This window comes from Lepisma saccharinum, chromosome 11, assembly GCF_977018435.1.
Source record: "Lepisma saccharinum chromosome 11, izLepSacc3.1, whole genome shotgun sequence".
Lineage (NCBI taxonomy): Eukaryota > Metazoa > Arthropoda > Insecta > Zygentoma > Lepismatidae > Lepisma > Lepisma saccharinum.
The window spans coordinates 16879551-16906398 of record NC_139239.1 but is presented as its reverse complement, the minus strand read 5'-3'; the positions used below and the strand labels follow the sequence as shown (position 1 = coordinate 16906398).

At 36.4% G+C, this 26848-nt stretch overlaps 1 protein-coding gene across 1 annotated transcript in view; it reads right to left on the bottom strand.

Moving 5' to 3' along the window:
• Positions 1-1367: 1367 nt before the first annotated feature.
• Phm (Peptidylglycine-alpha-hydroxylating monooxygenase) overlaps positions 1368-26848 on the bottom strand; it is a 63390-nt gene continuing 37909 nt past the window's right edge. Inside the window, exons 2-10 of the mRNA XM_083130754.1 lie at positions 25543-25600; positions 22167-22254; positions 19345-19414; positions 18789-18921; positions 14679-14727; positions 12120-12265; positions 9242-9384; positions 5538-5587; positions 1368-5217 (exon numbers count right to left, since the gene is read on the bottom strand). Of these exons, the coding sequence (XP_082986880.1) occupies positions 5055-5217; positions 5538-5587; positions 9242-9384; positions 12120-12265; positions 14679-14727; positions 18789-18921; positions 19345-19414; positions 22167-22254; positions 25543-25600 (900 nt within the window). The 3' untranslated portion in view covers positions 1368-5054. The remainder of the gene's footprint in view (positions 5218-5537; positions 5588-9241; positions 9385-12119; positions 12266-14678; positions 14728-18788; positions 18922-19344; positions 19415-22166; positions 22255-25542; positions 25601-26848) is intronic.

Genomic DNA, 26848 nt, shown 5'->3' with positions numbered 1-26848 from the left:
TGTACCCTAATATTGACAAGAAAATCAAGGAAACACGTGCCATTATGCATTGATAATGGACAATCTCGCCACATTTGGCTTCTGCTACGTGAGCAAGTTAAACCAAGCAGCAGCAGATGACACAACAGACAATCCAACAACAACAGTGCACCTAGCAGCAATCGGCATAACAGCACAGACCAGAAGCCCACAAAGTGGATTACCAAAAGTTGCAATGTGGATGTTGACAGTGGTCATTGAAATTAATCGAATAAAATAAACAGGTGTGCCATAAGTGTATACAGTGGATTCCCGATTTTACTTTCCCATGTTTTACATTCAATCTTGATGGTCCCAACATAGCAAAATGTTACAAAATTTCCCTCAATTTTACATTTTCCGGTATCTGAAGTTTGTTCATCTTGGTTCTCTGAAAAATTTAAAATAGAGGTTCCACTGTATTACTATGTCTAAAGTCCAGTAACATGAATGAACTTAATTTTAAATATCAAAATAGGAGATTACTATTAGCTCTTTTGTTAATTCATGATCTGTTGTGAAGTTTTAGTAAATAAATTTTCCACTCCTATTTTTCAGTGCTGTGTGTTGTAAAATGGTATTAAATTATGAGGTATAGTCGGGAGAAAAGTTTCCCTACTCTGCTATCTGCAGAGAGTTTTACTCTGTAGAAAGAACTTGACATGAGCAGAAAGAGGCATCATTACACTATTTTTCCACATAGTCCCAAGTGACATTCAGGCACATGTACCGCATCATAAGTTTCAAGAAACCATGTTTGTAAGACTACGTGTCCTGTTTATGGATGAAGTTGCATATGACAGTTTCCACTTCTGCTGTTGTGGTGAAAAGCTTCCATCTCGGTGCCTTCTTCAGAAGAGAGAAAAAGTGGAAGTCATGTCTAGTGACTGTGGGCAGCTGCCCAGGTCTTGCATCATCCATCACACTTTCCCAGTTGTCTCGAAATTGCTGACACTACCATTTGCTTTGGCATTAATGTGAGGCCCATACACTTCCACCAGCTGATTATGAATTTCCGCACTGGAAGTCCCACGTGCCCATTTGTAACGAACAACAGATTGCACTTAATCCTTTGTCTACTATTGCAATACACCTCTGTTCTCCATGCCAGCCAGTTGCACACTTGTCAACTTATCCTGTTTTCAACACAGCAGTATGCTGGCGCCCTCTCCAGGGAAAAGGTCTTGCATCAGACAACAAAACAAGAATGATGCCTGCATAACTACAACATATTACGAACTCAAAATCTGAAAATACACATATAGGAAACCTTTTTTTCCGACTATCCTTCGTAAATTAGTGGTATGTAATAAGGCAGGACAAAGGAAATGAAATAAAACATTAAATACTCACATTAAAAAATAATTTTATTTTTGTCGAAAATAAAGACATGATAAAAATGATTGTTCCTCACAGATGTACAGTACTTATCATTACCACGTAAGTGCAACTGCCTAATTTTCATATATTAAAATTTAAGTTTTTTAAATTCTCCATACTGCCATTATGTACAGGTAAAAACAAATATAAAAATATGTAGGATATGCTGGAATTAATACAATACTACAAGAAAGTGGAAGAATTATAAGTAATTTTTCTTGTTAAAATGAAGTCTTGCACTACATACATCTAGTTCAATTGAAACAGCAAATGTAGTTTCATTTAACAGAATACAAATTATCTATACAAAATAATTAATTGCACAATTTGTCATGAGAAATACCGAACTTGAAATACAATTTGTCACATTTTGTAGAAACGTACAAAGTATTCAACAATTTTAATCATGTTTCTTCCCCCTTCTCAAAGAATGACAAAAATAATTTTATTGTATGAATGTGTAGCACTGAAGCAAAATTTTGATCTTCTCTTCTTACTAAGTGACAAAAGAAGTGTTTACCTGCAACACACACATCTATGAAATACTTTGTGAAAAAAAAAATCCTTTCTTAAAATTAGGTTTCACTTTGTAAATATATAAAATTCAATCCAATAATTGGATTAACAGTTTCTTAATTAGAAAAGTAAAAATCTTTTACACCCTAAGAAAGATCTGTAATGGCACCAATAAAAGAATTTTTTAACCATCTTCCATTCAACATTAATTATTCTTTACTTCTACTTGCATGTATCATCTCAACATTCTTATATCCAGATAATTAATTTCAAAATACACAATGAATGCTCTATTTTTACAAAAAAATCTATTGTGTGTTAAAAAAAAATATTTAGGAGTTGTACTGCAAGATTTATTCCGCCAACGTTCTTGTTAAAACTATCACACAAAATAGCATGGAATATTATAACATTTTTTCTTCTACAGTGGTAAATACATGCCCTCAAATTTGACATCTGGATTTTGGAATGTTCAGATTGCAGCTTGGAAGCTCTCGCTAATTTTGGAATAAATCTATGGTGTTGAAGAGGGTGTGCATTTTCTATGAGGTTACAATTATTTGATTTGTGGTGAAACAGTCTTGTTATTTACAACAGCCATAGATTATAATACACTAACTACAATACAGTGGAATGTATTCTGGTGTAGACATGAATTGTGTGTGCAACATTTTTTCATAGTTATTTTTGTTTAAGTTTGTGTGTGAATAAATATTTTTAGCAGCTGAAAAACGTAAAGTGCAGGACAGTGTAAACTACATGGGAAAATCTCATTATTTTTATTGTATTGGAGCCAAAAGTGTTGTGTATAATGGAAGAATATGCCAAGTTTATGAACATAAAAATGAGATTCCAACTTTTTTTTTTTATACAAGGAGAGTATAAATTTTGTAGCTACAAGAAAATAAAATGTGCCAAGAGAATTTCTGATTTTTCAGATTACACTTTTACACTGAACGTTGCAATTTTGATATTAGTTTTGTCGTTCTCATCAGTTTCTGCCATCAGCAGTGTAACTTCAACAATATCAAACAGATAAATATAGTGGTATGGATATATATATATTGTTGGTACTTTGTTAGTTAATAAGGAACTTTAGTTAGTATGCTTTGAACACTACATAAAAATATTCTTTCTCTGCAACAAATTTTGCATTTTAAAATATCTCTGGGATCTATATTGTAAATGTTGGTGTAATTTAGTAAATTGATTATTCCAATTACCTATGTAAAACCCACATTGATGCCAGGACTACTTTTAGGTTCCGTAAGTTAAGTAACAAGTATTATTTTGTAGAATGGACATCTTCTTTGCACAGTGTAACTGCTAAGACTGCAGGAAGAATATGGTAGAAAGAAAATATTTCTTATTTCTGTGCCAAAATTGAAGAAGTTTGTTTTATGCTAATTTTTCTATTTGCAACATGGACTTTATATATATATATATATATTCATATATGTACATTATTGAAGAAAAATTGACATGTATATCAAATGCTTATGTATTGATATATTGTTAAGATCAATGTAAAACTCCCAGGATGCAAAAGTCCCCATATGTATATAGCTGCCATTTTTTAGCACCGATTCCTGTTTTCATTACCTTCAACCCGTAACATTATGGACAAGGGAAATGAGTTATTGTTTGCAAGACAGTATGTAAAAACAGCACAAAGATATAAGCTTTTAAAATAGGTAATCTAATTGCTTTGGTACATTACATATTTTACATAAATATTTCTGAAACTTCAACATTATTACAACTAATATTGAAACAGCAGCATGTCTTTTTATAGTTTTTCCCCATTGTTTGAGCTTATTCGTCTAGAATAAAGCACCACACCAGTTTAAATTGACGTAACTCTTTAACATTTATAAGTCAATGAAAACGTTATCAGAAGGCTGTGCAATTAAAAATAAAAAAATAGTCTAAGTGCCTGCACTTAAAAGAAATAAATACAAAGGATACACATTTTTTTTACATCTACAAAAATATATTCAAGAAGCTTAAAATTTGTTTCCGTTCTTGCCAGAGATCCATTCACTCCACATAAGAAAACAGATCTAATGATAAATGCTTTAATAACACCGAGATCTTTATACCTTTGTCATAGCACAAAACTTACTTGATTCTCAGCTCTTTTCAGTGATGTAACATTTTAATAAAATATAAAAAGAGATGCAGAAGTATAAAATCCTGCTTAGATAGAGATTCTTATTATTGTACTTCAGGGATTTATCTAGAATGTTCCATTTGAGGAGATGTATGGTTAAATTCAGTGTAAAATGCCTCCGCAATGAAAAATTTTGGGGTGTTATTGTGGAAAATGTGGGGGATAGTGTGTGGGTAAATTATAGTTGTTACTTAAATATCGTATGTTAATAATCATGTTGTGGCTGTGATGAATGAATTATGTAATAAATGAATATGTGTGTGAGAGAGAGAGAGAGGGAGAGAGTGTGTGTGCACATGGAAGCACTTTACACTTGTGTAACTTCACAAAGGGGATTTTCCAATGGTGGATAATGTACAGGAAATACTGGTCATAAGAAGATTAGATTTAGGTAAGTGAAATATATATTATTATACAGGTAAGCTAAGAAAAGGTAAAGTTACACGGTGCCACACAGCACATGAAGGTAGGCCCCATGATCTCTGCCATTTCGAGGTGATGTGATTAGCACCATGCTCCCTGTTACTCATTTATTAGAGTCTGGGTGAACCCCAGTCACTTTATTGAGGGATGATGTCAGAAAAATTCCCATCTAACGAATCAAACCTGGGTCCCCCATGTGGCAGTCAGGCACCCATCTTTATTTTCCTATTTTTTAAATATAGTTTCATCTTAATTGTTGAGTACTTTCATTTGTAGCATGACAAGTACTGTTATGATTTTGTGGGGAAAGTTTTGCCACCTGAAATCTATGCTTAGTTCAAATTCAAGGATAGTACACCTTACAGTTGTTTTTCTTTGGGGGAGAGGGGAGAAGAGAGAACGGAAACTTTAAATTGCAAGATTATTTTAGTTCTGCATCTCATGTGCTATGGTAGCTCATGTGTTACAATTAGAAAAGGTTTGTAAACGATACAGCCGATTTATATACCAGTGTGGAGAGAGCTTTCTAAGATTCCTGATTTGTTCACAGATTAGATGCATCGCTGTCTGGAATGTGATTGAGCTGGGCATCGGTCCAATGGTAAAATGGAGGGCCTGACGAAAAGCAATACTTCTTGTCCAATGGGTCAGTTCCTTCCACCCAGTACATAAGGTAGAAATTGCACATTTCGTCATTGTTGGTTGGTCTGAAATTAAATAGTTGAATTAGGAATGGTTCAATAAATGTCCACATAGTACTGGTTCATAATTTTTCCTCCACAATTGGGACATTTGATCTAAGAGTTAGCTGCTGATAAACATTTTTCGCAAAACCACTGGTAATTTTACCAAAGTGATATTTATATGACCAACCTATAATTTACTTTCACAATTTTGTCATTTAGCCATTGATCTTAGGATTAAAGAAGAAAAGATTGTTTTTTTTTAATACATTACTTATTACTTTTCTACCCCTTTATAACAATGTTCCAGTAATTATTTATTAAAAACATGTTTCTATACTTACCCAATTGAAGTATACGATTTTCTGTGACTGTTCATAGTACATCGAGCAGCCTGAAATTGAAAGAAAGTTGTATTTAATCTTCAAATTTTGATTTATTTTTTTAATTGTCACAGTTGGAAGTAAAGATGTGCACAGAAAATGTATGCCAGATGGAACTTGCACCAAATCTGCAATTCATCAATTTTGAATTCTAAAACATTTCTATTCATGCCTCAATTTTACAAATTCATGCAACCCAAACTTCAACTGCAAGATATATTTACACTAGGTTTTCTGCATCCAGCCAGCCAGCCTCATCCACCGAGATGTTTTTCAATGCTTAAGGCGAAGAGGGACAATTATGCACCAGGCATGCATTTATTCCAATATCGTCGGAATGAGCCATGCTACTAAAAAGATCTCCGCCAGAAATGAAGAGTATGAATTTCTCCCCATGTGGCAAGTGGAAGCGGTTTCCTAAGTTTATTATTAAGCCTTATACGATTTTTGAAAAATATGAGATGAATTAGTATTTACCGAATCCCATGTATTCCTTATGGGACATCAACTTCAAGTTACGGCTCATCAAATGGGAGTTTCGACTTTTCCTACTACTATGACATAGTTCAACGTATCCTTTTTCCGTCCATGTACTTTTCTACGTCATTGGATGTTTGATATTCCCGAGAGAACGAATAAAATAATGGTCCCATAAGCCTAGTGCATTTCTCCTTGCCTCCTACGGCCATCCTGGCAGTGTTGCCAAACCTGATGAGCTCAATTTCACCATTAATATAGCTAAAAAGGACTTTCAAGGAGCTAGATTAACGAAGGCTGCATAAAGTGCCTACTAGGGTAATTTTAGTTGTCAGAGGGATGGGGGTGCTGCTATTACTGTGAGCTTTAAAGTGATGGCAATTTACTCTGTTTTCACCGCCTAGATTTGGCGGCATCACCCATCTCAATAATCCAATGATGTTAATATAAAATCGAAAATAAAGGGTTCTCGGATAACAAAATTGTCATCTTCATCTTAGCCACAGCGCTATATATAAAAATACATGGGGAGGAAAGAAGAGGTGGGTGACGCAGCCTATAGCTATACGAATATCACATCACGTGCAAAATGTACACTCATGGCAAAAGTTGGTATTTATGGGCCGGAGCCAGTGGTGGCATCATAGTGGGGCAGAGGGCAGGTGTCACAGTTCACAGTCAAATGAGTGCACGAAAGAGCCAGATCTGGCTCCAAAAGAGCGAAGTTGGCAACAGTGATCAGCAGCTGCCCCAGCGAGAAAGACCTAGGGAAAATTGTCCCTCCTCGCCTTAACACTATCAGTTTATTCCATACAGGAAATTCTATTATTAATCAATGGTGGAAGTCAGTTTGAAAATTTTTCCAGAATCCCACTTTTGAGTAAGAAACATATGTAAGAAATTATTGAAGTGTCATAATTAGATGTCTTATGACTATACCGCGTTTGTTACAACCTGTCCCGGTTCCCGCGCTAGTTGCTCCCTGTCTTTTCTCGGTGCTGGGGAAAGTGAAAGCCAGGCAGCCAATTAAAATACGCAACGTCGCAACAGCGTCTACGTAAGCGCCTCTCTTCTGGCTTTCATTCGCTCCTCGCTGCCCAGCAGACGATTTTTTCCTCGTTTCTCATTGGCACCGAAACTGTTGAGCGCTCCCTAGCGCGGGAAGCGGGACAGGTTCTACCAAACGTGGTATAGGGCTCTGAAGTTGAAGACCTATAAATTGCCAAAAAAAAGAACCTAAAAATGGAAAAAAGTACGTATAAATGTGATCCAAATTAATTAAATAACTTCAGTTTTAACCTCCCCACCCCCTCCCTCTGCGCCGCACCTTGAGATCCTTGCAGGCAAGTTCTGTCTGGTCGTATACACCGTGCTGAAAGCTTCGAAACAAGAGAAAGTTGCCACTTACAGCGCAACCTTCCAGACAAGTTACGGTTAAAGGATCTTGTACCGTACCTGCTTCAGTCGTCCAAAAATGTTTTTCTCTCATTTCAGGGATCGGTTCAAATATATTTAATTCTCTTTCTTTTTTTCTTTTTTTTTTTTTTTACTACAGAAAGGATGTTTAAGAGGTGATGAACTGATGATGATGATTCGAATTGGGAATGGGCAGTAAAAATGTAGTCGAAAGAAGGTGAAGTTGCAAAAAAAAAAAGCCGTTAAGACCTACAAAAAGGCTAAGAAAGGACCAATAAGCCGGAAAAGGCAAAAGAGGACAAATAAACCCACCTTTTTCTGGCCTACAATGACCCAAAATGAACATATATTATGTTGGGCATCGTCTTCGGACACTAGGAAAAAAAATGATTTTTCCTCAACTTCCGAACCCTACTTATGACTAATGCAATGTTACTCTGCCATTTGCGGCCAATATGGGTCACGTGCATCATTTGATGGGTTTGGAACTGGCCATTATATGGGTCAAGTGAAAAACTGCCATTTTAGAGGCATATCACCTTAGCTCAGGTCGAAATTTCCTTTTTATATTATTTTTCTGCCTCTGTAAGCTAAAGCGAGGATGACAATGAAATTGATGAAGGGGGGCTCGAAACTCAATTCCAGAGTCGCAAGAAAGTGAGTTGGCTTGCTCACATCACACCTCTCATATGATTTATTCGGAAAAGATAGAGCAAAACTTGCGAGACATTTTAACACAAGAACGATTCTGCTTTCTGAAACACTAACCAGCGCCTCCCTGATGGTGGGGGCACATTTCACAGTGGTTCGGATCCCACTTTTAAACTGTGGGTCCAGTCCCTATTAGCTTACATGTGCATAAAGTGGACTTAACTCAACTTAAACTTAACTTAAATTTGGCCACCAAGCCAGAAAATAAAAACCCAAGATACATATGGAAAGTAAGAAACGGACCCTTTAATTCTGGGGTACATGCATTCTCTTGCAGCTGTGGATACAAATATTTTTAGGCATATTTCTAGAAGCATCCAGAATTTTACATTAAACAACAAGAAACAACCAACAACGCTTTTAGCACAAAACAAATTTCAATGAGTTCAGCATATTTAAAAGGATAAAGGACTTGTTCAGCTCAGTTGTGAATTGGGTGGATTAATAACTTTTCAGGGAAGCATGGAGATATCTTTCTCTTCCACTGCCTTTGAATATAACATTCAGAAACGAACTTAATTTTATTCTACATTAAGTTACTTTAAACAACATGCTGATCAAATAAAAAAATTGCAGTTATTTTTTGTAAAGAAAAAGTACAAATGGAAAATAGAATTCAAAACAAGAAAGCGTGCTAATTTCCTTTTGATAAATAAACATCCACCAGAAAGTGCACCATCTTCCTCTTCAGAAATAAATGTCTACCAGCAAGTGCTGCCATCTTGCACTTTTTGTCAAATTTGCAACCATATTGGTTGAAAGTTAGTTGCCATCACAAGAGCCATGGCAGTGTAAACATTGTGGCAGATAAACATCTACGGTTTTTTTTCATAGTGAACTGCTTTTTTAAACACAGTCCTTACCTTCTAGTCTATTTTAAATTGTTTTTCAATGAACTGATTTGTCCAAAATTGAAAGAAGCTACATGTGATGAAAGCTGGAGGAACATTAAAAACAGGTATGTGCCAAAGATGACTGACATTTCTAACAATTATATGAAAGAAATTAAGAAGACAATACATATATACAATAATTATATTAACAGAATTAAGAAGACATACCAAAGTTTCTTGATATCCCACTGTCACATTATTCATAACTGGATAGAACATCTGGGGTGTAAGAGGATCTCTCTTCCCAAGGAGTGTCCAGCGATCATTACCATTTTCATCTCTGTGGACTTTGTAGCCAGATACAACAATCCCTGTGAACATATTTAGAATGACATGAATTATAAATGTGTTATGAAAAATTCAAATGGAATATTGCAGTTTATTTACAGTTAGTGCAAGTGATTCCTGCATGATAACTCATGTTGGTGTTAAGTCCATTTCCAATCTTCCATACATAAATTGAACTTACTATACATGTATTTGTCTATTTTAGTTTTAATGCAGTAACATATAAGCCACAAATTTTCACATTCCTTTAACATTACTGAAACCTTGTCACATACATGACAAATTATAATTGATAAAAAAAATCCACACTTAATGTGTTTTTATATTTGGCATCATTATTTCGAGTTCTTTAGCTTCTCGTAAATACTTTTAATTTGCCACAGTTACGTGTAAGGTGTGCGGGAAAAGGCACATATGTTGCAAACTGTGATTTTCTCTTGCTTTAAGTCTTGCTGAATCTAATAAAATATTATTGTAAGTATATTTTTATGTTGGCAAGTGTAAATATTTTAGAAAGTGATGGTCCAACATGTGTATCATGTCTGTAATGTTTGCTATTAACCCTTAACCTGACAGACCCCTGAAAAATTCGAGTCTGTGTGGCAACGCTGTTGCACTCTCCAACTTGAAACTTCCAGTACCTTTCCCCCACAATGTTTACCTGTGAACGAGACAAATCGTATCAATGGCTTATAGAATACCGATCGGCATGGTAGCTTTATTGTGAGGATACGGGGTTTGTGAGACTGGGTAGTTCGGGTTATGGTGGAAGCGCCCCGGTCCATAATACTGTGCTTTGAATTATGTATATTTATGGAAAGTGTTTGTTTTTGTTTCTCTCGTTCTATTTTTGTGAACAGTGTTTCCATGGCCCAAGAAAGAAAATGACCCATTTTCCGAGACAGATGATGATTTTGAAGAGAGGGAACTATTAGAAAACAAAGAGTCTGAACTCGAGGATAACAGTGTTGAAAGCGCTGATTCTGAGGCAATCAACAACTCTCATGCTGATCCCATTTATTCTTCTGAGACGCAGGATGGTGGAGATTCCGAAACAAGTAGTGACAATGATGACGTTCCTGCTCGTGTAGGCACCTGTTCTCCGCCAGAGCCAACTACACCTGACGTGTCAGATGCCCCTTGGCCAGCCCCGCAGTTTTAGTTTGGCAGCACGAGAGGCAACCCATACACATGGAGAAGTGTTGAACCGGCAAAACTTAGTTGCACTCCTCAAAATAACATCTGATCTTATTGAGCTAAGGGATCTTCTTTTAATTTTCTTTGTACTCCTCAATTTTTAAATCCGCTCATGAAAATATGCTTTCCCTGTTCTCAAAGAAGCTCCAGGTATACCAATTTTTACTGTGTTTTAAATAAACAATAAATATTTCTTCTTATTTATTGAATCTTACATAGATAAAATAATTGAAGTTGATAATATGGCTCACAGAACAAATATTTTGCGTCATCATTAACGAAAAATAAATAAATTGGATGTAAAAAAAGAAAATATGCATGTTGGTCTCACAGACCGGGTAGTTCGGATTACGCACAAAAAACCATGGTTCGGGTTCAGGGTTAAAAGGTAAACATAAATAACTATCTACTGTAAAACTGCATGTTTTGGACCTAAGTGCCTTAAGTGTTTTTTTCCCAAACAGCCTAGATATATTTCTACATTTAGAGTCCTCAAAGGGCCATTGGGTTATGAAGTTTAGTTTTTATGAATGTATAAATATTTTTAAGTAAACTTGGTAATTTGATATGGTACAGTTGATACAGAATAATTATATATTAACATTTTAAACTCTTCTGAATAACTAAATTGTTACAATGTTGAAGTATGTGTATCACTATTGGTTCAAAACTTAAATACCAGGTGGTTATAATTAAAGTGACGGTGTTCAGAGTGGTACAGCACGGGCTGTAATGAGAGTAGCAGTCTGAAACTTCGCAGATATGCTAATGAAGCAATGCGCTTGCGAATTATGCAACAAAAAAATAGTTCCAATTCTCGCCACCAGGGTGAAAAATGGCGCTGTAAGCAGTCAAAACGTGGAATTTTCCGTAACTCTGACGTCAAAGCCGGTGACATTGCCTAACCATTGTGTGAGCTCCCTGGTTGTTGTTGGTGACGCTTGTTGCTTTTTCCTTTAGTAATGTTCATGTAATTCGAATAGTGAAATTGTAGCGATATTTTATTACAAAGAGTATTGTTTTCTGTGATTTATAGTGATTTTCCTGTAACTATACCAAGTTTCGACTGCTTACAGCGCCATTTTTACCCTGGTGGCGAGAATTGGAACTATTTTTTTTGTTGCATAATTCGCAAGCGCATTGCTTCATTAGCATATCTGCGAAGTTTCAGATTGCTTCTCTCATTACAGCCTGTGCTGTACCACTCTGAACACCGTCACTTTTTTACCTAGTTTACAGCAACAATTCTTATTTATTGCATGTATTTATTATATATTTTCAGATATAATAGAAATAAAATACCAATGCAGGCATGTAAGTGAAACAAAAAAAGAAGTCTTGACAACTGCAAATTTTCCAGCAATTTCTATATACACAAAAAAAGTTTGTTTACTGGCAGTATTCCAGATGATATGGGAGAATACACCACTGCTATCCAAGTACAGAGTGAACTTCAAAACATACTTTGAAGTTGGTCTCTGTTCAATGAAACAAACACATATATGAATATAAATTTCTGCTGTCATTGTCATTATTTCCAATGTACAGGAAATGGCCTTACCAAGACTATGCGTGTGTGTTCGGTAAGCAAATGGATGGATTGTTTTCATTTCGTTTATATTGCATGCTGTCTCCATATATTCTTTAGTCATTGGTCGAATGAACCCTCCTGTACCAAGAAGAATCACTCCAGCTAGTTTAGTTTGCCTGAAACAAACAAACAAATAAACATTCAAATGCAACATATTTTTATCCCATTTTATGTTCACAGAGAAACAATTATGCTACCCACCTGAGTGGGAACTAGAAAAAGTACAGTGCAACTACAGTTTTGAGGGAAACAGATGAAATGGCACATTAAGTACCAGCAGAAAGAAATATTACAAAATATGAATATGAAATTACAAAATTATGTGAATTATGATGAAAATTTTGCATTTGTATGTTGCATACAGCGGTGGCACCAGGATTATTCATCTAGGGGTGCAGAAAGGAATTTAGGGGGTGTGATGTTGAAAGTAAGGAAAACATGAAACACACATGCAACTTTCAAAACTGGAGGGGGGGGTCAAGGACAGTTTACTTTCCCTTGGTAGATAAGGTTTAGCACAGTGCGAGGGCAATAATAGCAAAAAGTGGGGGGTAACTGCACCCCTAATCGCCATAAATTACTGACTGAAATTAAATTATATGTGTGAAATATATAACTTTATATTGGCATTCATTTTCCAGGGAGGCTGTGCCCCCCTTGCCCTCCCCCTGGACGTTCATGATGATATGTATTAAGTCTTCTACTCCAAGAAGTCATACAGTGTAAACATTCACATGCACGTTGCAGTCTTACTGAACTATGTAGTGAAATACAAAATTAAATTATCCTTGCCTTTAAAACACAATTTTTGAACCTTTTCAATGTAACTAATGGAGGTACAAAATACATAGTACATTATATCTTCCGTCTGCCACAGGACAAAACGCGAAGTGCACAGCAACTTCGTCTTCGTTAAAATCCCTTCTGCTGGACTATTACCAATAACGAACTGTAAAATTTCTTCGCGAACAATGGGCTTCTTCCTAACAATTTTTGAAAAAGCCTGAAATGGTACGTTTACTAGACATGTTACGTGGAACAAATACATAGAACACATTAACAAGAAAACCATCCTTCACGTTACAACTTGCATTAAATAATTTCCCGAGCACAACTTGGTGATATTGAAAGCAGCTAAAATTTTTGCTCCAGTGCGAGGAAGAACAAGGAGAAGGAAAATAAACCGTTTATCAACAATGCAAGAAAGAAAAAGAAAAAAAAAAGACAACTCACATTAAGCTATAGGCAATTATCGAAAACCACAAACAGACCACTTGAAGAAACGAGAAGAAAAATGCATAACAACAATGCTGACGAAAGAAAAAAAAAACTGCCGCTGATCTTTATAGAGGATGCCGCCAGTACAGAAAAGGCATCTTTCAGTGCTTGCCTGTTGCATACAATAATAACAGTCTTACTTCAGTACCTAACATTCGGCGCTCAATATGACGACATGACATAATATGACATTGTAAGGGTTAGTGTTTTCAGTTGAACATAGGGGGTGCGGAAGAAAGTTAAGGGGTGTGCAAGCACCCCCTCACACCCCCTGGTGCCACCCGTGGTTGCGTAAATGATGCTGCATGTCATTTAAAGTACATGTATGAGCCTAATGTTTATAATAATTTTCATTTATTCAAATCAGTATATACCCCGTAACATACACATACTGATTCATGACATTTATTCAGATAACTTTTAGGAGCATCCAATTTTTTTAAACAAGTGTTTGGTTGGCAAATTTACATTGTTAGAGAAGAGAAAGTGAAGGTAAATAGAAACAGTATACAAATAGAAAGACAATGTATTAAAATATTAGAATGGAAAATTGATTAAGTAAAGAAAATAAGGTCCATAATCTTGTAATACAAAAGTTTTTATCTTAGTAATTGCTAGAGGCACATATTTTTGGTAAATAAAAAAGCAAAATTTCGGTATAAAAACTGAGTCAATTTCGGTTTCAAAAGCGGTAAATAAAATAAAATATCGGTGTTATAGCGGTGAAAAATTGGATCAAAAGTGGTATATAAAAAGACATTTTGGTTTTAAAGTTGTGAATATAATCCTAAATTTGATTTAAAAACTAAACTTATTCCACAGAATTAACATTTCACTTCTAATAGCCCATTTATGTAGTTATCCGAGTATTAAGTTTATTTCTGTGTAAAGGAGTCAATTTTTGTTTCTCCAATATTTAAAGCAGAATTAATCAATTTTCCTGGAATTGCATAACTCTCAGGATAATTCAGACCTCAGAAGGTGCCGCGTCGGTGAATAAACACTAAATTTCGTGTTTAAGAGTTAATTTCGCTTTTTGCAGTTCATTTCGCATTATTTCGTGACAAAACATGGTCACAAAATGCATCTCACACCTTTCAAAAACATGAAAAATTAACACTACAATGTGTTTTTTTCAAATTTCGTTTTTTCGTCAAAAACGAAATATGCATGCCCCTAGTAATTGCATATCTACATAATCATAAGAACTTATTTGTTTAGTTACACAATGCAATAGAAATTGTTACTTACGGTCTTTCGGTGTAATGTAGGAAGATACCAGAATCGTCCGTAGTCCCATCTGGAAAAAAAAAATGCATCACTCGCCTATATGTAAGTTTCTATTGCCATTAATGTCAGATCAGCGAATAATTAATTCAGTCATGACTCTTATGTTTTGATCAAATTTTTATTTTTTTTTAAATGCTACAGTTACAAATTAAATTTACATATGCAATACACATTGGGAAATGTCGTTGCAGATTAATGACACTATAGCAACTGCCACTACATCTGAAATAATAGCCCCCCTCCTGCCTGTTATATCACTATTTGCCTTCATTTCAAGAGCTACAATCAGGAGAGAATTAGTGTTGTTAGGGGCTTATTGAAAAACAATCTAAACTTCCTAAAACAACATTCTATGCACAAAAACAACCTTGCATCATGTTTACTCCTTTAACTGGTTTGACTGTCAATAGGAGTACAAATTCTAGGAATTCTATGGTGTTTTAATGACTCTATAACAATTAGAATTGAATTCTAACAGTGCAATTTAATCTCAGAAACTGAAGTGAAAGTAAAGATACCAAGGAAAAGCTGGAGGGCATTACTTTTCATTCATCTCTTGTACTTATGACATGTAAGGTACAGTGCTTTTCACGGTCCAGTTGGCCGTGGAGCGGCATGCTTGCGCCGGGAAGTAAGAGTGCATCTGCCAGCATTTAGACCCACAGCTGTACGCTGACCTTGGCACTGAACGTGTCAGTGCTTCAGCATCCAGATAGCGGGTTTCCAGTTTGCACATTTTTGTGAAGTGTTAAGGTGTTAACAAGTGTTTTAGATTGTTTTGTTTTAGTTTGCGTATTACTAGTGCTTTTCTGCAGTGTAGTAATGTCACGCTATAAGTACAATGTAAACCGAAAATGTAGGACTCTTACGACATTATGAATTCTTGTAGGGAAGTTAGAATGTGTTTTGGAGCAGAATTCCCAGATGTTCCTGTTTCACACAGAGACAGTATTCGAAAACTTGTGAACAAATTTAGGGAAACAGGGTCTGTTTTTGATAAGAAGCGAAGGGTACAAAGGCATGTGCTTACTGAGGAGAAACTAGATGACGTTGGAGCATGATTGGAAAAAATCCTTTTGATGCCTTGCCTTGTCTGTTTCTTAACATACATTTCCATGCCATCTGTGTGGCGAGTTACCAAGGTTTTAAACCTAAAGCCATACATTAGAAGAATTGAAAGAAAATATCACAAGAGAAACTAAACCAATTTCGGAAGAGGAACCGATACGTGTTAGTGAAAATTTCCTAAAAATGCCGTAAATGTGTGGATGTAGGAGGACATCATTTTCAACACCTCTTGTAGCAAGGTACGTGCTCATTTTAATTGTAACTGTCAATGTAATTGTATGAACTTATTTCATTACATAGCTAGCGGTTCCAGCTACGTGGATGTTGCATCCACTTTGCTGGCAGACATGCTCTTGCTTCCCAGTGTGCTAGCTGTCGCTCCACGGCCAACTCGACCATGAAAAGCACTGTATATATTTAGGGTAAAAGCATGATTAGCCTCTGTAAAATTTCATGATCATTCATAACTGGCTGATTTACTCTATAATTAGTTGATTGGTGTGGCTCTAGATCTAATTGCATGTGTGTGTGAGCTGGTCTCTGTTGTGGGAGTGGTTAGCAAATGTGCTATGAGGCCAGAGTTCTGGAGTATTAACCTTCTTAATTAACTCATAGATGTACCGTGTTCCATCATTCATCCTCAGCATTGAAATTAGCCCAAGAGACAGAAAATAACTGAAGGAAAGAAAATATATCTGTATCTAATAGGAATAATGTGTATCTAATAGAAAGAATGTTTATCTAAGCCGCGTGTCAAGCTAACTTTGCCGCAGGTTTTATGTATCAATCCGAACGAGAACTGAGCTCAGAATCTTCCGTGCCAGTCTTTCCTCAACTGCTGAGCTGCTTACATTGCAGACACTTAGAAAATCCACAGTATTGCCAACTGCACAACACATCAAAACCTGCATGCATGTCAAGCAGAATGTATTTTTGCTTCTCTTTGTCTCCTGGAACATACAATTTTAAAAGTACTTTTTGCACATAGATTACTTAATAAATGAAGGGCCAGGGGGAAAATCGATGAATGTCGATTTTTCGCCCATTTTGAGGTCGCAACGCCATCTGATAGTTCAGAAGCTGTACTATAAGAATGAGAACGGCCTTGGTTGGGAAACGATGAGAAGTGCCTGAAAAACGCATTATTATTTTGGCATATATTAACGTTCTTATGGAAAGAAATACTTTGTTTTTCATTTCCTGGCAAATTGTCTCGAATGAACATTCATCGTTTTTCCCCCTGGCCCTTCAAATGTGTCATTACTTAATATAAGTGCGAAATATCTTCGAAACATGAGAGCATGTGTGTATATTTCAAGCACACAAAAAGAAAAAGAAAAAAGATAAAAGTAAACAACGATAAACCCCTCTTGAATTTATTGACAAATTATTGTTTTTGGTTTAGAAAGAAATACATTTATGAAAAACTTGGTTGCTTTGTTTGCAATACATCCGTTACTGTAAGACACACACACTTCAAGTTATACCACCAAAAAAAAAGCATGATTTGTTATTGGTGATATATACAATCAGGTGCATTGGCTGTTGCTATTACTCTGGTTTCAATTTATGAATCATCACTTCACCAAACCAGGATTCACATCTTGCTCTCTCCATTTCTGGCTGATAATCACCCTTCCCTTTCTTTGCACGGAACAGTAAATATGCACCTTCAACAAAGCTTTCATTGCCGCCAGTGGGTGAAACAATAAGCCTCCCCCTTCCCCTCTCACTTTCTCGTCGGTTTCTTCAGCCCTGCCTGTGGTTTTGCAGGGTGGTATCCTTCAATGTTTGATTCAATGTACGACCCCCTCCCCCCCCACTGAGTTGAAGCACATCTTGTCCAAATAATAAACATGTTTCTTCTCACGGCAATATCTTTTAATACTGCGGAGATTCTTTTGTCGTCAAACAACAAACAATTGTTTCCTCTTGCTAAATTCAAACTGCAAATCATTCAACACCCGTGATACAGTTTGTACGTACATTGACGGCAAATCACCTCATGCCCTGTTTTACTTTGATCTTGTTGCCGCAAGGAGGATTATGCATTTAAAACAACTTGCTTGACTTTGAAGAGCATTTCCCTTCGGATGAAGCCCAAAATAACACTCGGGTAAAACCGCATGCTGAACAGGATATTCTCGCCGGTGTATAGCACGATTATTAATCACAACAAACATAGGGTTGTGGGATGTGCAACACTGGTATCACAGATTCCACGTGCTCTGCAACGTATTCAGTCTTGCTCGACTCGCTCTTGAGCTTCCGTGATTCTTTAGCGCAATAGAGATCCCAGTTGGCGAATCTGCGAATCCAAGTTCGTCTGCACAGTGATTGCAACCGATCAAGTCCATACCTGCTAATGAATGTATTATTTTGTCTGTATTTTACAAATTAAATAACTGTTTTCTTGCAAGTATGCAGTTGTGTCGGAATAGTGGAACTATATTCTGCGTGCACGTTTGGATCTACATATGTGCAAACCTGCTGCAAAGTTAACTTGACGCTTGGCTTACATATATCTTTCTCTCTCTGCATGGATTTGTGTGTGTGTGTAATCTGCTCTATTTGCAAAACCAGTGGTTCAAGATTAACAATTTCGATAGAGATGGGACAGATTGATTGGTAGTCTATAGGTGTATCGGTAAAATTACCAATCTGATATATCTATAAATATCTTATAATTTAGTGCAATATTCTGCCATTTTTGTTACAATTTCTATGGATATTAACATATAATCCCCACACCCTACTTTCTCTTTAAAGTAAATGTCTAAATATGCAGCTTTTTTGCACTGAAGTAATGTTGTAATAAATTCATTCAGCAGGTCAATGAACCATTCAGGTTCTTCAAGGACCATTTGGAATTTTGTATCGGATAGGTAGAATGTTGGTTTTCGGTATTGGCAAATTTTACATTGGTACTTGATTCGTATCGGCAAAAATTACTTATCTGTCCACCCCTAACTTTAGCTATAAAACTCCATCTACAATTTTTACCTTTAAATTTATCCACAGTAGCATAATGGACTTGCAGTACCAAATATTTAATTGGAGAGTCCTTGCCCACCCGGAAACCAACATCCTGAGGCAGTTCAAGAGGTGGTGCATCTCTGGCCCAAGCATAAATTACCTGCAAAGAATAAAATGATAGTTACATTTAATGACAAGAGACCTTAACATAACATTTGGTAGTCAATGACCATAACATTTTATCAATATTGTACTTTCAACCATCTTATTAACTTGACTGAATAATCTGCACTACAAACAAATAGATATCATAACATCACATTATATACAAATGGATATCAGTAATTGATAACAAAGTTCTATTGGAACAATCAATGAAGTTCGAGTTGACTTATCCAATCAAGAATTTACAAAAGCAAATCTTGAAGTGGCGTGCATTATGTGCTGAATTTGATCACTTTTGTAGTTGTGGAATAATTAACAATTTCAAAGCTAACAAATGCATTCTTGGGAATGATTGTAAATATTCGAAGTGGATTAGTATTAAAAATACAAAATATATAACAATAGTGATGTATTTTACCTGGGAGCCCTCTCCACATGGACTAGATGAATCCATTCCTTTAACCTTCTTTGACATTTCCCCACAGTCCCTGAAAGTATATAAAGGAATGATGAAATAAAATAAGTAACTTTTAGTCACTAGAAATCTTTTACACAACTCTCTGAGAATCATTAATTTATTATTTTTAAACAGAATCGTTCATGGTGTAAGTTTTATTTAAGACTTCATACATTCACATTTACCATGCTCTAAATAGGATTTATCACATATTAAGTCTTTCATTTATTGTATGTTATGAAATTAGTTCTTTTTATACTGTGAAATTTTGCCAAGCAACTAAGACACATTCTAAACTTATATTTCCACATTTTTTATTTTCCCACATAAGCGATGATGTGATGAAATTGATGAAAGGACACCCATGCCCAGGCAAGGATTCAAACCTAGAACCTCTGGCATCGTATAAGTTAAGGGAAAGAGGTTGATTATTGGATAGTCCCGTAATATCGGATACCACTCTTTCTCGCCAACTAAGTGTTACATTTGCGTGACAGTAAGTGTCACAATAGCATCATTCTTTGTGTGAGATGACTGGGTGCTTTTGTAGTTTTCTTTTGTGAAAAATATATATAATATCCTAGTGGGGAGTTTTTTGTAATCTTATTTTCACGTGCATTTCTGACTGATAAGAGTAATAAGAGTTTAGTATTTGAAATCCACAATGTAAAGTGGGAAATGTTTACTTTAGGTTTTTATTGGTTTAAGAGTTCTACGAAGCTTTGTATGGCATTACACATATATGTGTAGACGCAGTCCCCTAATATCAGATACATAAGGAGGCCAAATTTCGGATATCAGATATTTGAACACCTGTTTCTTATGCTAGATGCCATGGCAGACATGGAACCCTATATCGAGAAAGAGACCTTGTTGCTTCTATTGCTTGATTGTTCCCTGAATTCTGATATAAAGTGTCAATTTATGAGGACCCAAGTACCGTGCGTTCATTTCGATCTGCAGCCGAGAGATCGGGAGAAGCGTGGCGGGCGGCGCTGACGGAGATGCCGACATTTGCAGCCTGTAATGCCCGCTTATTTTTATAGACATATGCAGACATTTATATAAATATTGCAAAACGATCACTAACCTGTGTTATAACATGCAAAAGTTCTGTAATTCATCCAAGTTCTGCTCTTTTATACACAAAAAAATACGCTTTAGAAACGATGTTAAGAGCCACAGATAATAAAACATTTTAATCATAGTTTTGACCAGTAACGTCCTGCTTAAGTTTATATCCTTGAAAGAGTTTTGTGCCGATGGGGATCGTTTGGAGGTTTTGAATGTGCAACACTGTATCAAGATTACGCTGTAGAAGAAACCGTTAAAAGTCAATAGTGTTCGTGAGCTTCCTTGCAATCCGAAATCTCCGAGCTCGAGTTTTTTGTTCCTTCGCGACTAGATGAAGACAGAGTTGTAAATATAGTGGCGAGCAATGTAAACCAAGAGCGTGTTAATTTCGTACTGTGCGCAAGAGTGTTATTCTTGGTTACTTGCAGTTACTTGTTTGTGTTATTGTAGTGTGTATGTGTGACGTGTCAGTGAGACGATTGGAATGCCAGCCGCAAGATTCACGTTAGAACAAAGATTTTTTTATGTATGACACGTACCTACATGAAAACAAACTTGTGTCGAGACGTGTGTAGGTAATTTGTACAGAAATTCCCATGCGTTTCAACTCCACACAGAGATACGGTTAGACATCTTGTCCTTAAATTACGAGAAACTGTATCGTTAAATTTTAAAACACCTAAGCAAAAACGACGGATTCTAACTGAAGCAAAACTCGATGATATTGGTGCAGCGTTAGAACGTTCTCCAAACAAACCTCTACGCCGTGTTTCACAAGAGGTGGGCGTGTCAAAATCATCGGCACATACAGTCACTAAGCTACTAAAATTAAAACCATACTCTTATAACACAGGTTAGTGCTCGTTTTGCAATATTTATATAAATGTCTGCATATGTCCATAAAAATAAGCGAGCATTTCAGGCCACAAATGTCGGCATCTCCGTCAGTGCCGCCCGCCACGCTTCTCCCGATCTCTCGGCTGCAGATCGAAATGGACGCACGGTATAATCAAATCAATCACACACAAAAAGCAATTATTTTTGCTCTCCTTTCCCTGGTCACATACTATATATCCTTAAACTTCATACATTGTACTGTACAATAAATATAATCTTTCTTTCTTCAGTAATTTATTACTCCCTCTGTCCCATAATTATTATCCGGTACACCTTTGGTTGTTATCTCATAATAATTGCCCGATATTCAAACTGTGACACTGGTGTATACAGAAGGAGACCATGAAACATGGGAATGAGTCATACAACTTTATTACTCAAGGATCAGTACAAATTGTGCTTTCCATCTGCCTCTTCGTCTGTCATTCCTGTACTACTGTACTACCATTTTGGCATCCCGGACTATAATTATGGGACAGAGGGAGTATTTGATTTTCTCTTTACATTTGCCTATCAGATATTAGGTACTCACCCTTTACTGATACATATTAGGGCATATTTTTTTCGATATCAAATTTTTCCACTTTTTCTTCTATTGGACTTTCAATGAAAAATAATAAATTTCTCAATAAAACAATCTTGGTACTTTGTAGTAAAGGAATGAAGGTGTCTGCTGCTAAAAGCACATGGAATTTAGTGGTTATTAATTTCTGTAAACAAAAAGTATCTGATATTTGATGATATTTGAGCACAATCTCTTATGAGATGTATTAATTGTAAATATATATTTAAATAAGTGGACTGGAACTTACCATACAGGATCATTACTTCCAGGTGTTGTGCAGCCATACAGCAGCATGTGATGAGCGGTTTCCATAGTGGCATTGGGCTCAAATCCAACTAAAAAAATAGAAATATATATTATATAAATACTGGTATATTCATTATGATTAAAATGGAAATTAACAACAAAAAAATATAATAAATAAAACTGCAACATCCAAATTCTGTCTTGCTACCATAATTTTACCAGGGATCAATGCATCAAAAAAGTTGATATGAGAATGCAGGCATAGGCATAACTTTGGCAGGGCCCCCCAAAATTTTCAGGTTTGTTAAAATTTACAAGTTAAGGATACTTTTGTTAACATCCTAAGACCTTAGGTAATAAATAATAATATTTATAATTTCGCAGATGTAACAGTTATTTAGCAAGTAATCCTGGACACTATTTTTATGGAATGAAAAACTTTTAGACTCTGCCACCTCCCCAAAAAAATTTAAGCCTCAAGTTCGTACCTGCCCCCTCAGAGTTAAGCCCCAAGTTACGCCCATGAATGCAGGTTTATGCTGACAAATGCAAAAGTTGGACAGACTGATGGGTTGAAGTCTCAATGGTGGTGTTTTTATGCTTGTCATCATCATCCTTCGCCATTTCCGGCCTCTGGCTGGGTCGGCACAGAAGTCAAACCTCTTCATTTTTTCTGATCTTCCACCACTCCTCTCATTCCACTGTGTTCCAATCTTGTCCTCTTCTCCTAAAAACTCTCCACTTTCTGCCCTTTCCTCCGACATCTTGGTCTCCCCTTTGGTCTTATTCCCACACCTTGTGCATTGTAAGCTCATACTGGCGGTCTTTCTGCACCCATCCTCTTCATGTGTCTGAACCATCTCATCTGTGCCTGATGTATCCTGTCCTGAAGCTTCACCAACCCCCACTGTCTGTCGGATCTCGTCATTCCTTACTCTATCCCTTCTAGTCTTCCCCAATATACTCCTTAAAAATTTCATCTCCACTGCCTGCATCTTTCTTTTGTCTCTCTCTGTCACTGTCCATGTTTCTGCTCCATACGTAATTATTGGCACATAGTATGTGTTTTACATTACCTTCTTGCATTTCATAGGTACATCCCTATTCCATATTAATCTTCGAACGCTTGATAGAGTCCAGCACCCCTTTGTTCTCTTCTCTTTACCTCCTCATCTATTCTCCCACTTCTCTCAATTATACTTCCTAGATATTTGAAACTCTCCCCTACCCGCAACTCTTCCGTGTCCATCTTTATCCTTGGTACATTTCTGGCTGTTTCTTGTTGTTATTAACACCTCACTCTTTTCTGCACTGAATTTCATTCTTGCTCTTCTAATTTCCTCATTCCAACTATCAAGCTGTCTCTGTACTTCTTCTTCCCTATTTCCCTATATTACTAAGTCAGCAGCGAACAACAGGGCCTTCATCTCTTTATGCTTGTAACAGCCGTAAATTACAAGATAAATAATTCTACAATGCACGCAATACGTACATACAAAAAAGGTTACTTTTAATATTCAGATTTAATTAGTGTGACCATTGATAACTTTATATGTGCAATGTCCTGAAATTCATCTATGTACTTCTTCACTCTCCTTTCACGGAGAAGTGAAATAAATTGTCAATGTCCTTTAATGACATACCACAATATTCTTTATATTGTAGCATTTTAATTTCGTGGTCCATCCCTTGAACGATATTCAGTAGATCTGGGAAACCAAACTGAAATGTTGTAGCTGTGAAAACCAGACCATTGTTGGTAAGTACATAATACAATTTCAGTATGCGTGGGTGTGTTCATGGGTGATGTGAAAATATCAGGTGCATCTGTGAGCAAACGTGCAGGAATATTTCTGTGTGTGGATGGGACCAACTGAAAATATCCTGGTCGTGGAACCAATTAAGATTTATCAAAACATTCAGGACGAGAATGAGTGTGTGAATACTCTGGACTTGAATTCCCTTATATACAGTATCAAAAACCTTATTTTGGATTGCTAATTACAAATCTTTATAGTTGTGTGTCACATTTGGAAATATGGATATGAAATACTATTAAAGTAAAGATGATAGAATTACTTTCAACAAGGATAAGGTTCTTAAATATCTCAAGACTTTCCATTCAAAAGTGTGAACTGCGAGGCATCTAAATGTCAGTGACATTTGGAAATACTATTCAATTTTAACATATTTCGCACTGCCTATTGAATCCAACTGTAACACTAAACTTCACAAGAGTACTGTAGATAAAATTTACCTTCAGTATTTGGGGTGTAAGGGGTACCTTCCACGTAGGCGCCCAAAAGTCAACCTCACTTCCACGTAGTGCACCCTGGACTAAAGACTAACGAGGCTCTGGCGACTGGCACTATGGCCAGTATAATTTTGTGTGTATTGTCCTGTTTTTTGTCCTTGTGTGTGCTGAGTGCCTGTTGACAGCCTCAGGTTTTAACAGAAGTCAGAACATTTTAAGATTTTTAATTATGCAACGTTAGAGTTGTCATTTGTAATGGTAAGGGGCTGGCCCCCGTATAATGTGACGGGAGCAAAATAGCCTAAGTGCTGACGCTCCCACAATTTTAAAATCAAATTCAAATCCTTCAGTATTTCTCCTGCTTCCAACTTTTTGCACTTGTTAGCAAAGTATATTAGTACTAAAAATCCTTGATGATTGATTATTTTCCTTTTGCTAGTGTAGTTCATTTGATACAACTTAAAGAAATTAGGCAAATTAATCCAGCTTCCTCCATTTTCATGATGAAGATCTCAATTACCTCCCGTGTACAACTTACATGTTTACAGTCTGAAACTTGGTTATGTTAAATCTGTGTAACATAAAACATAAGAGTGTTATTTCAAAAGTATTGCATACTGTGGGTTATAGGTTGGTCCAACCCATCCAAATATTGCTATCACTGTGAGCAATAATTTTTATATTCTGAAAAGTATGGAATGGAAGAACAAATTAGTCAGATCAGATCTCAGCTGGTGCCCTCAATCTAGCAAGACAACACAAAGCTGCATGTTGCCTGTGTGGCAGGGACAATCAGGAAAAGTATGGATTGGGACTATTTCTCCACCCACCATACACTCCTGACATAGCTTGCCAAACTTTCACTTGTTCCCAAAACTGAAGTAATTATCCCATTGGGTGTTTCTGATGAGGTCGCCCAAGTAACCAGATACATGAGCAATGGTGTCCCGAGTCCTGACCAGAATAGAGGACTTGCTTAAACATTGAAGGCCTTTGTGAAATAAACTAGTTTTTTTTAAAAGAAAATCTACAGCATGCAATACTTTTGAAACTATAATTGTACGAGCATATAACATGTTTTATTCTGGATTTATATGAACACAATAGTTAGATAGTAACTTACCTATGTAATATGATTTTTCAGTGTCCACTTTGATGGGCGTGCAAAGATATAATTCAGGCTAAAAGAGAAGACAAAAGAAAATATTAAGAGATATTGTAGAAAATGTAATTATTTACAATTCACAAACTTATGTGTCATCTGCATACAGTGGCGTGCCAGGATTTTTGAAAGAGGAGGGGGATTACACATTCTTTCTTTATTAGTCAGTCCTCATTTTGCCATTTATTCCGCCTTTGATGTTTTTTTTTCGGAATACTAAGCAAAAAATGACGTCTACCAACTCCCATTTGGACACGCCTACCATACCCCTTTCCCCACACAACTTTTATGCGGGCAAACGTAGGGTTATATAAATTCTGATTAACAATATGAATAACTGCTTGTGGCGAACTTATACAGTAGGTCCAAAAGTCCTCTTAATTTGGACCAAACATACTCATAACTGCATTTGGAACGTTATGGTTGGGAATTGGGTGTGCCATCAGTGAAAAAAGTGTATATTTCTGTTGAAAATATAATTACCAAATACACAATTCATTGCAACTGAGATACACAGAAGTATTGCTTGGCAAATTGTCCATAAGTATTTTCATGGATTTTTCTCGTGCATCCTGTTGCAGAGGTCGCAGTGGTTGTCGACTGCTTGTTTGGCTTGTGTTTCAGTTCTTTAAACTCTGATAGCATAAAACAAAGACAATAAACATGCATCCTTCGCTACTATTAATGTCGATGTATCAAATAACATCCATTCTGACTCACAATATTTAGGTTTCATCTTGCCCATTTTATTGGCATCACTGGTAACACTGCTTTCACAAGAAAATAAAAGCTAAAGAACAGTAGCGGCGATTGAGTTCCAAAACAGGGGGGGGGGCAAGGTGCCAAAACTGGGGGGTAAAGACAGTATATTTCCCTTTGTAAATAAGGTTTAGCATTTGCCACCGCCCCCCGCCTAATCGCCACCACTGCTAAAGAACAATCCGTTGAAATTAATTTCGAACATCCGAAATATGTTAAGACTGATACCGTTACTTCTTTACGTTAAGCATGGGAAAGAAAGGGTAAAAAATGGTTCCGCTCCGTTGCAATCTAACTGTTCGCATTTGAAGTCGTTTTATGAGAACTTGCTTGCTACGGCGACCTGGAAAATGCATCAAGTCAACCAGAATTCGAGAAATTACCCAAAAAGAGAAGACCACGAGGTAGGTACGTACAAGAATCATAAGGACAGCCCTTCAATGTGTTTGCCAGGTTAGTTATTGTAGAAAAACTGCTCAGTCGTGGAGTTTGGAGCCACGGAGAAGCG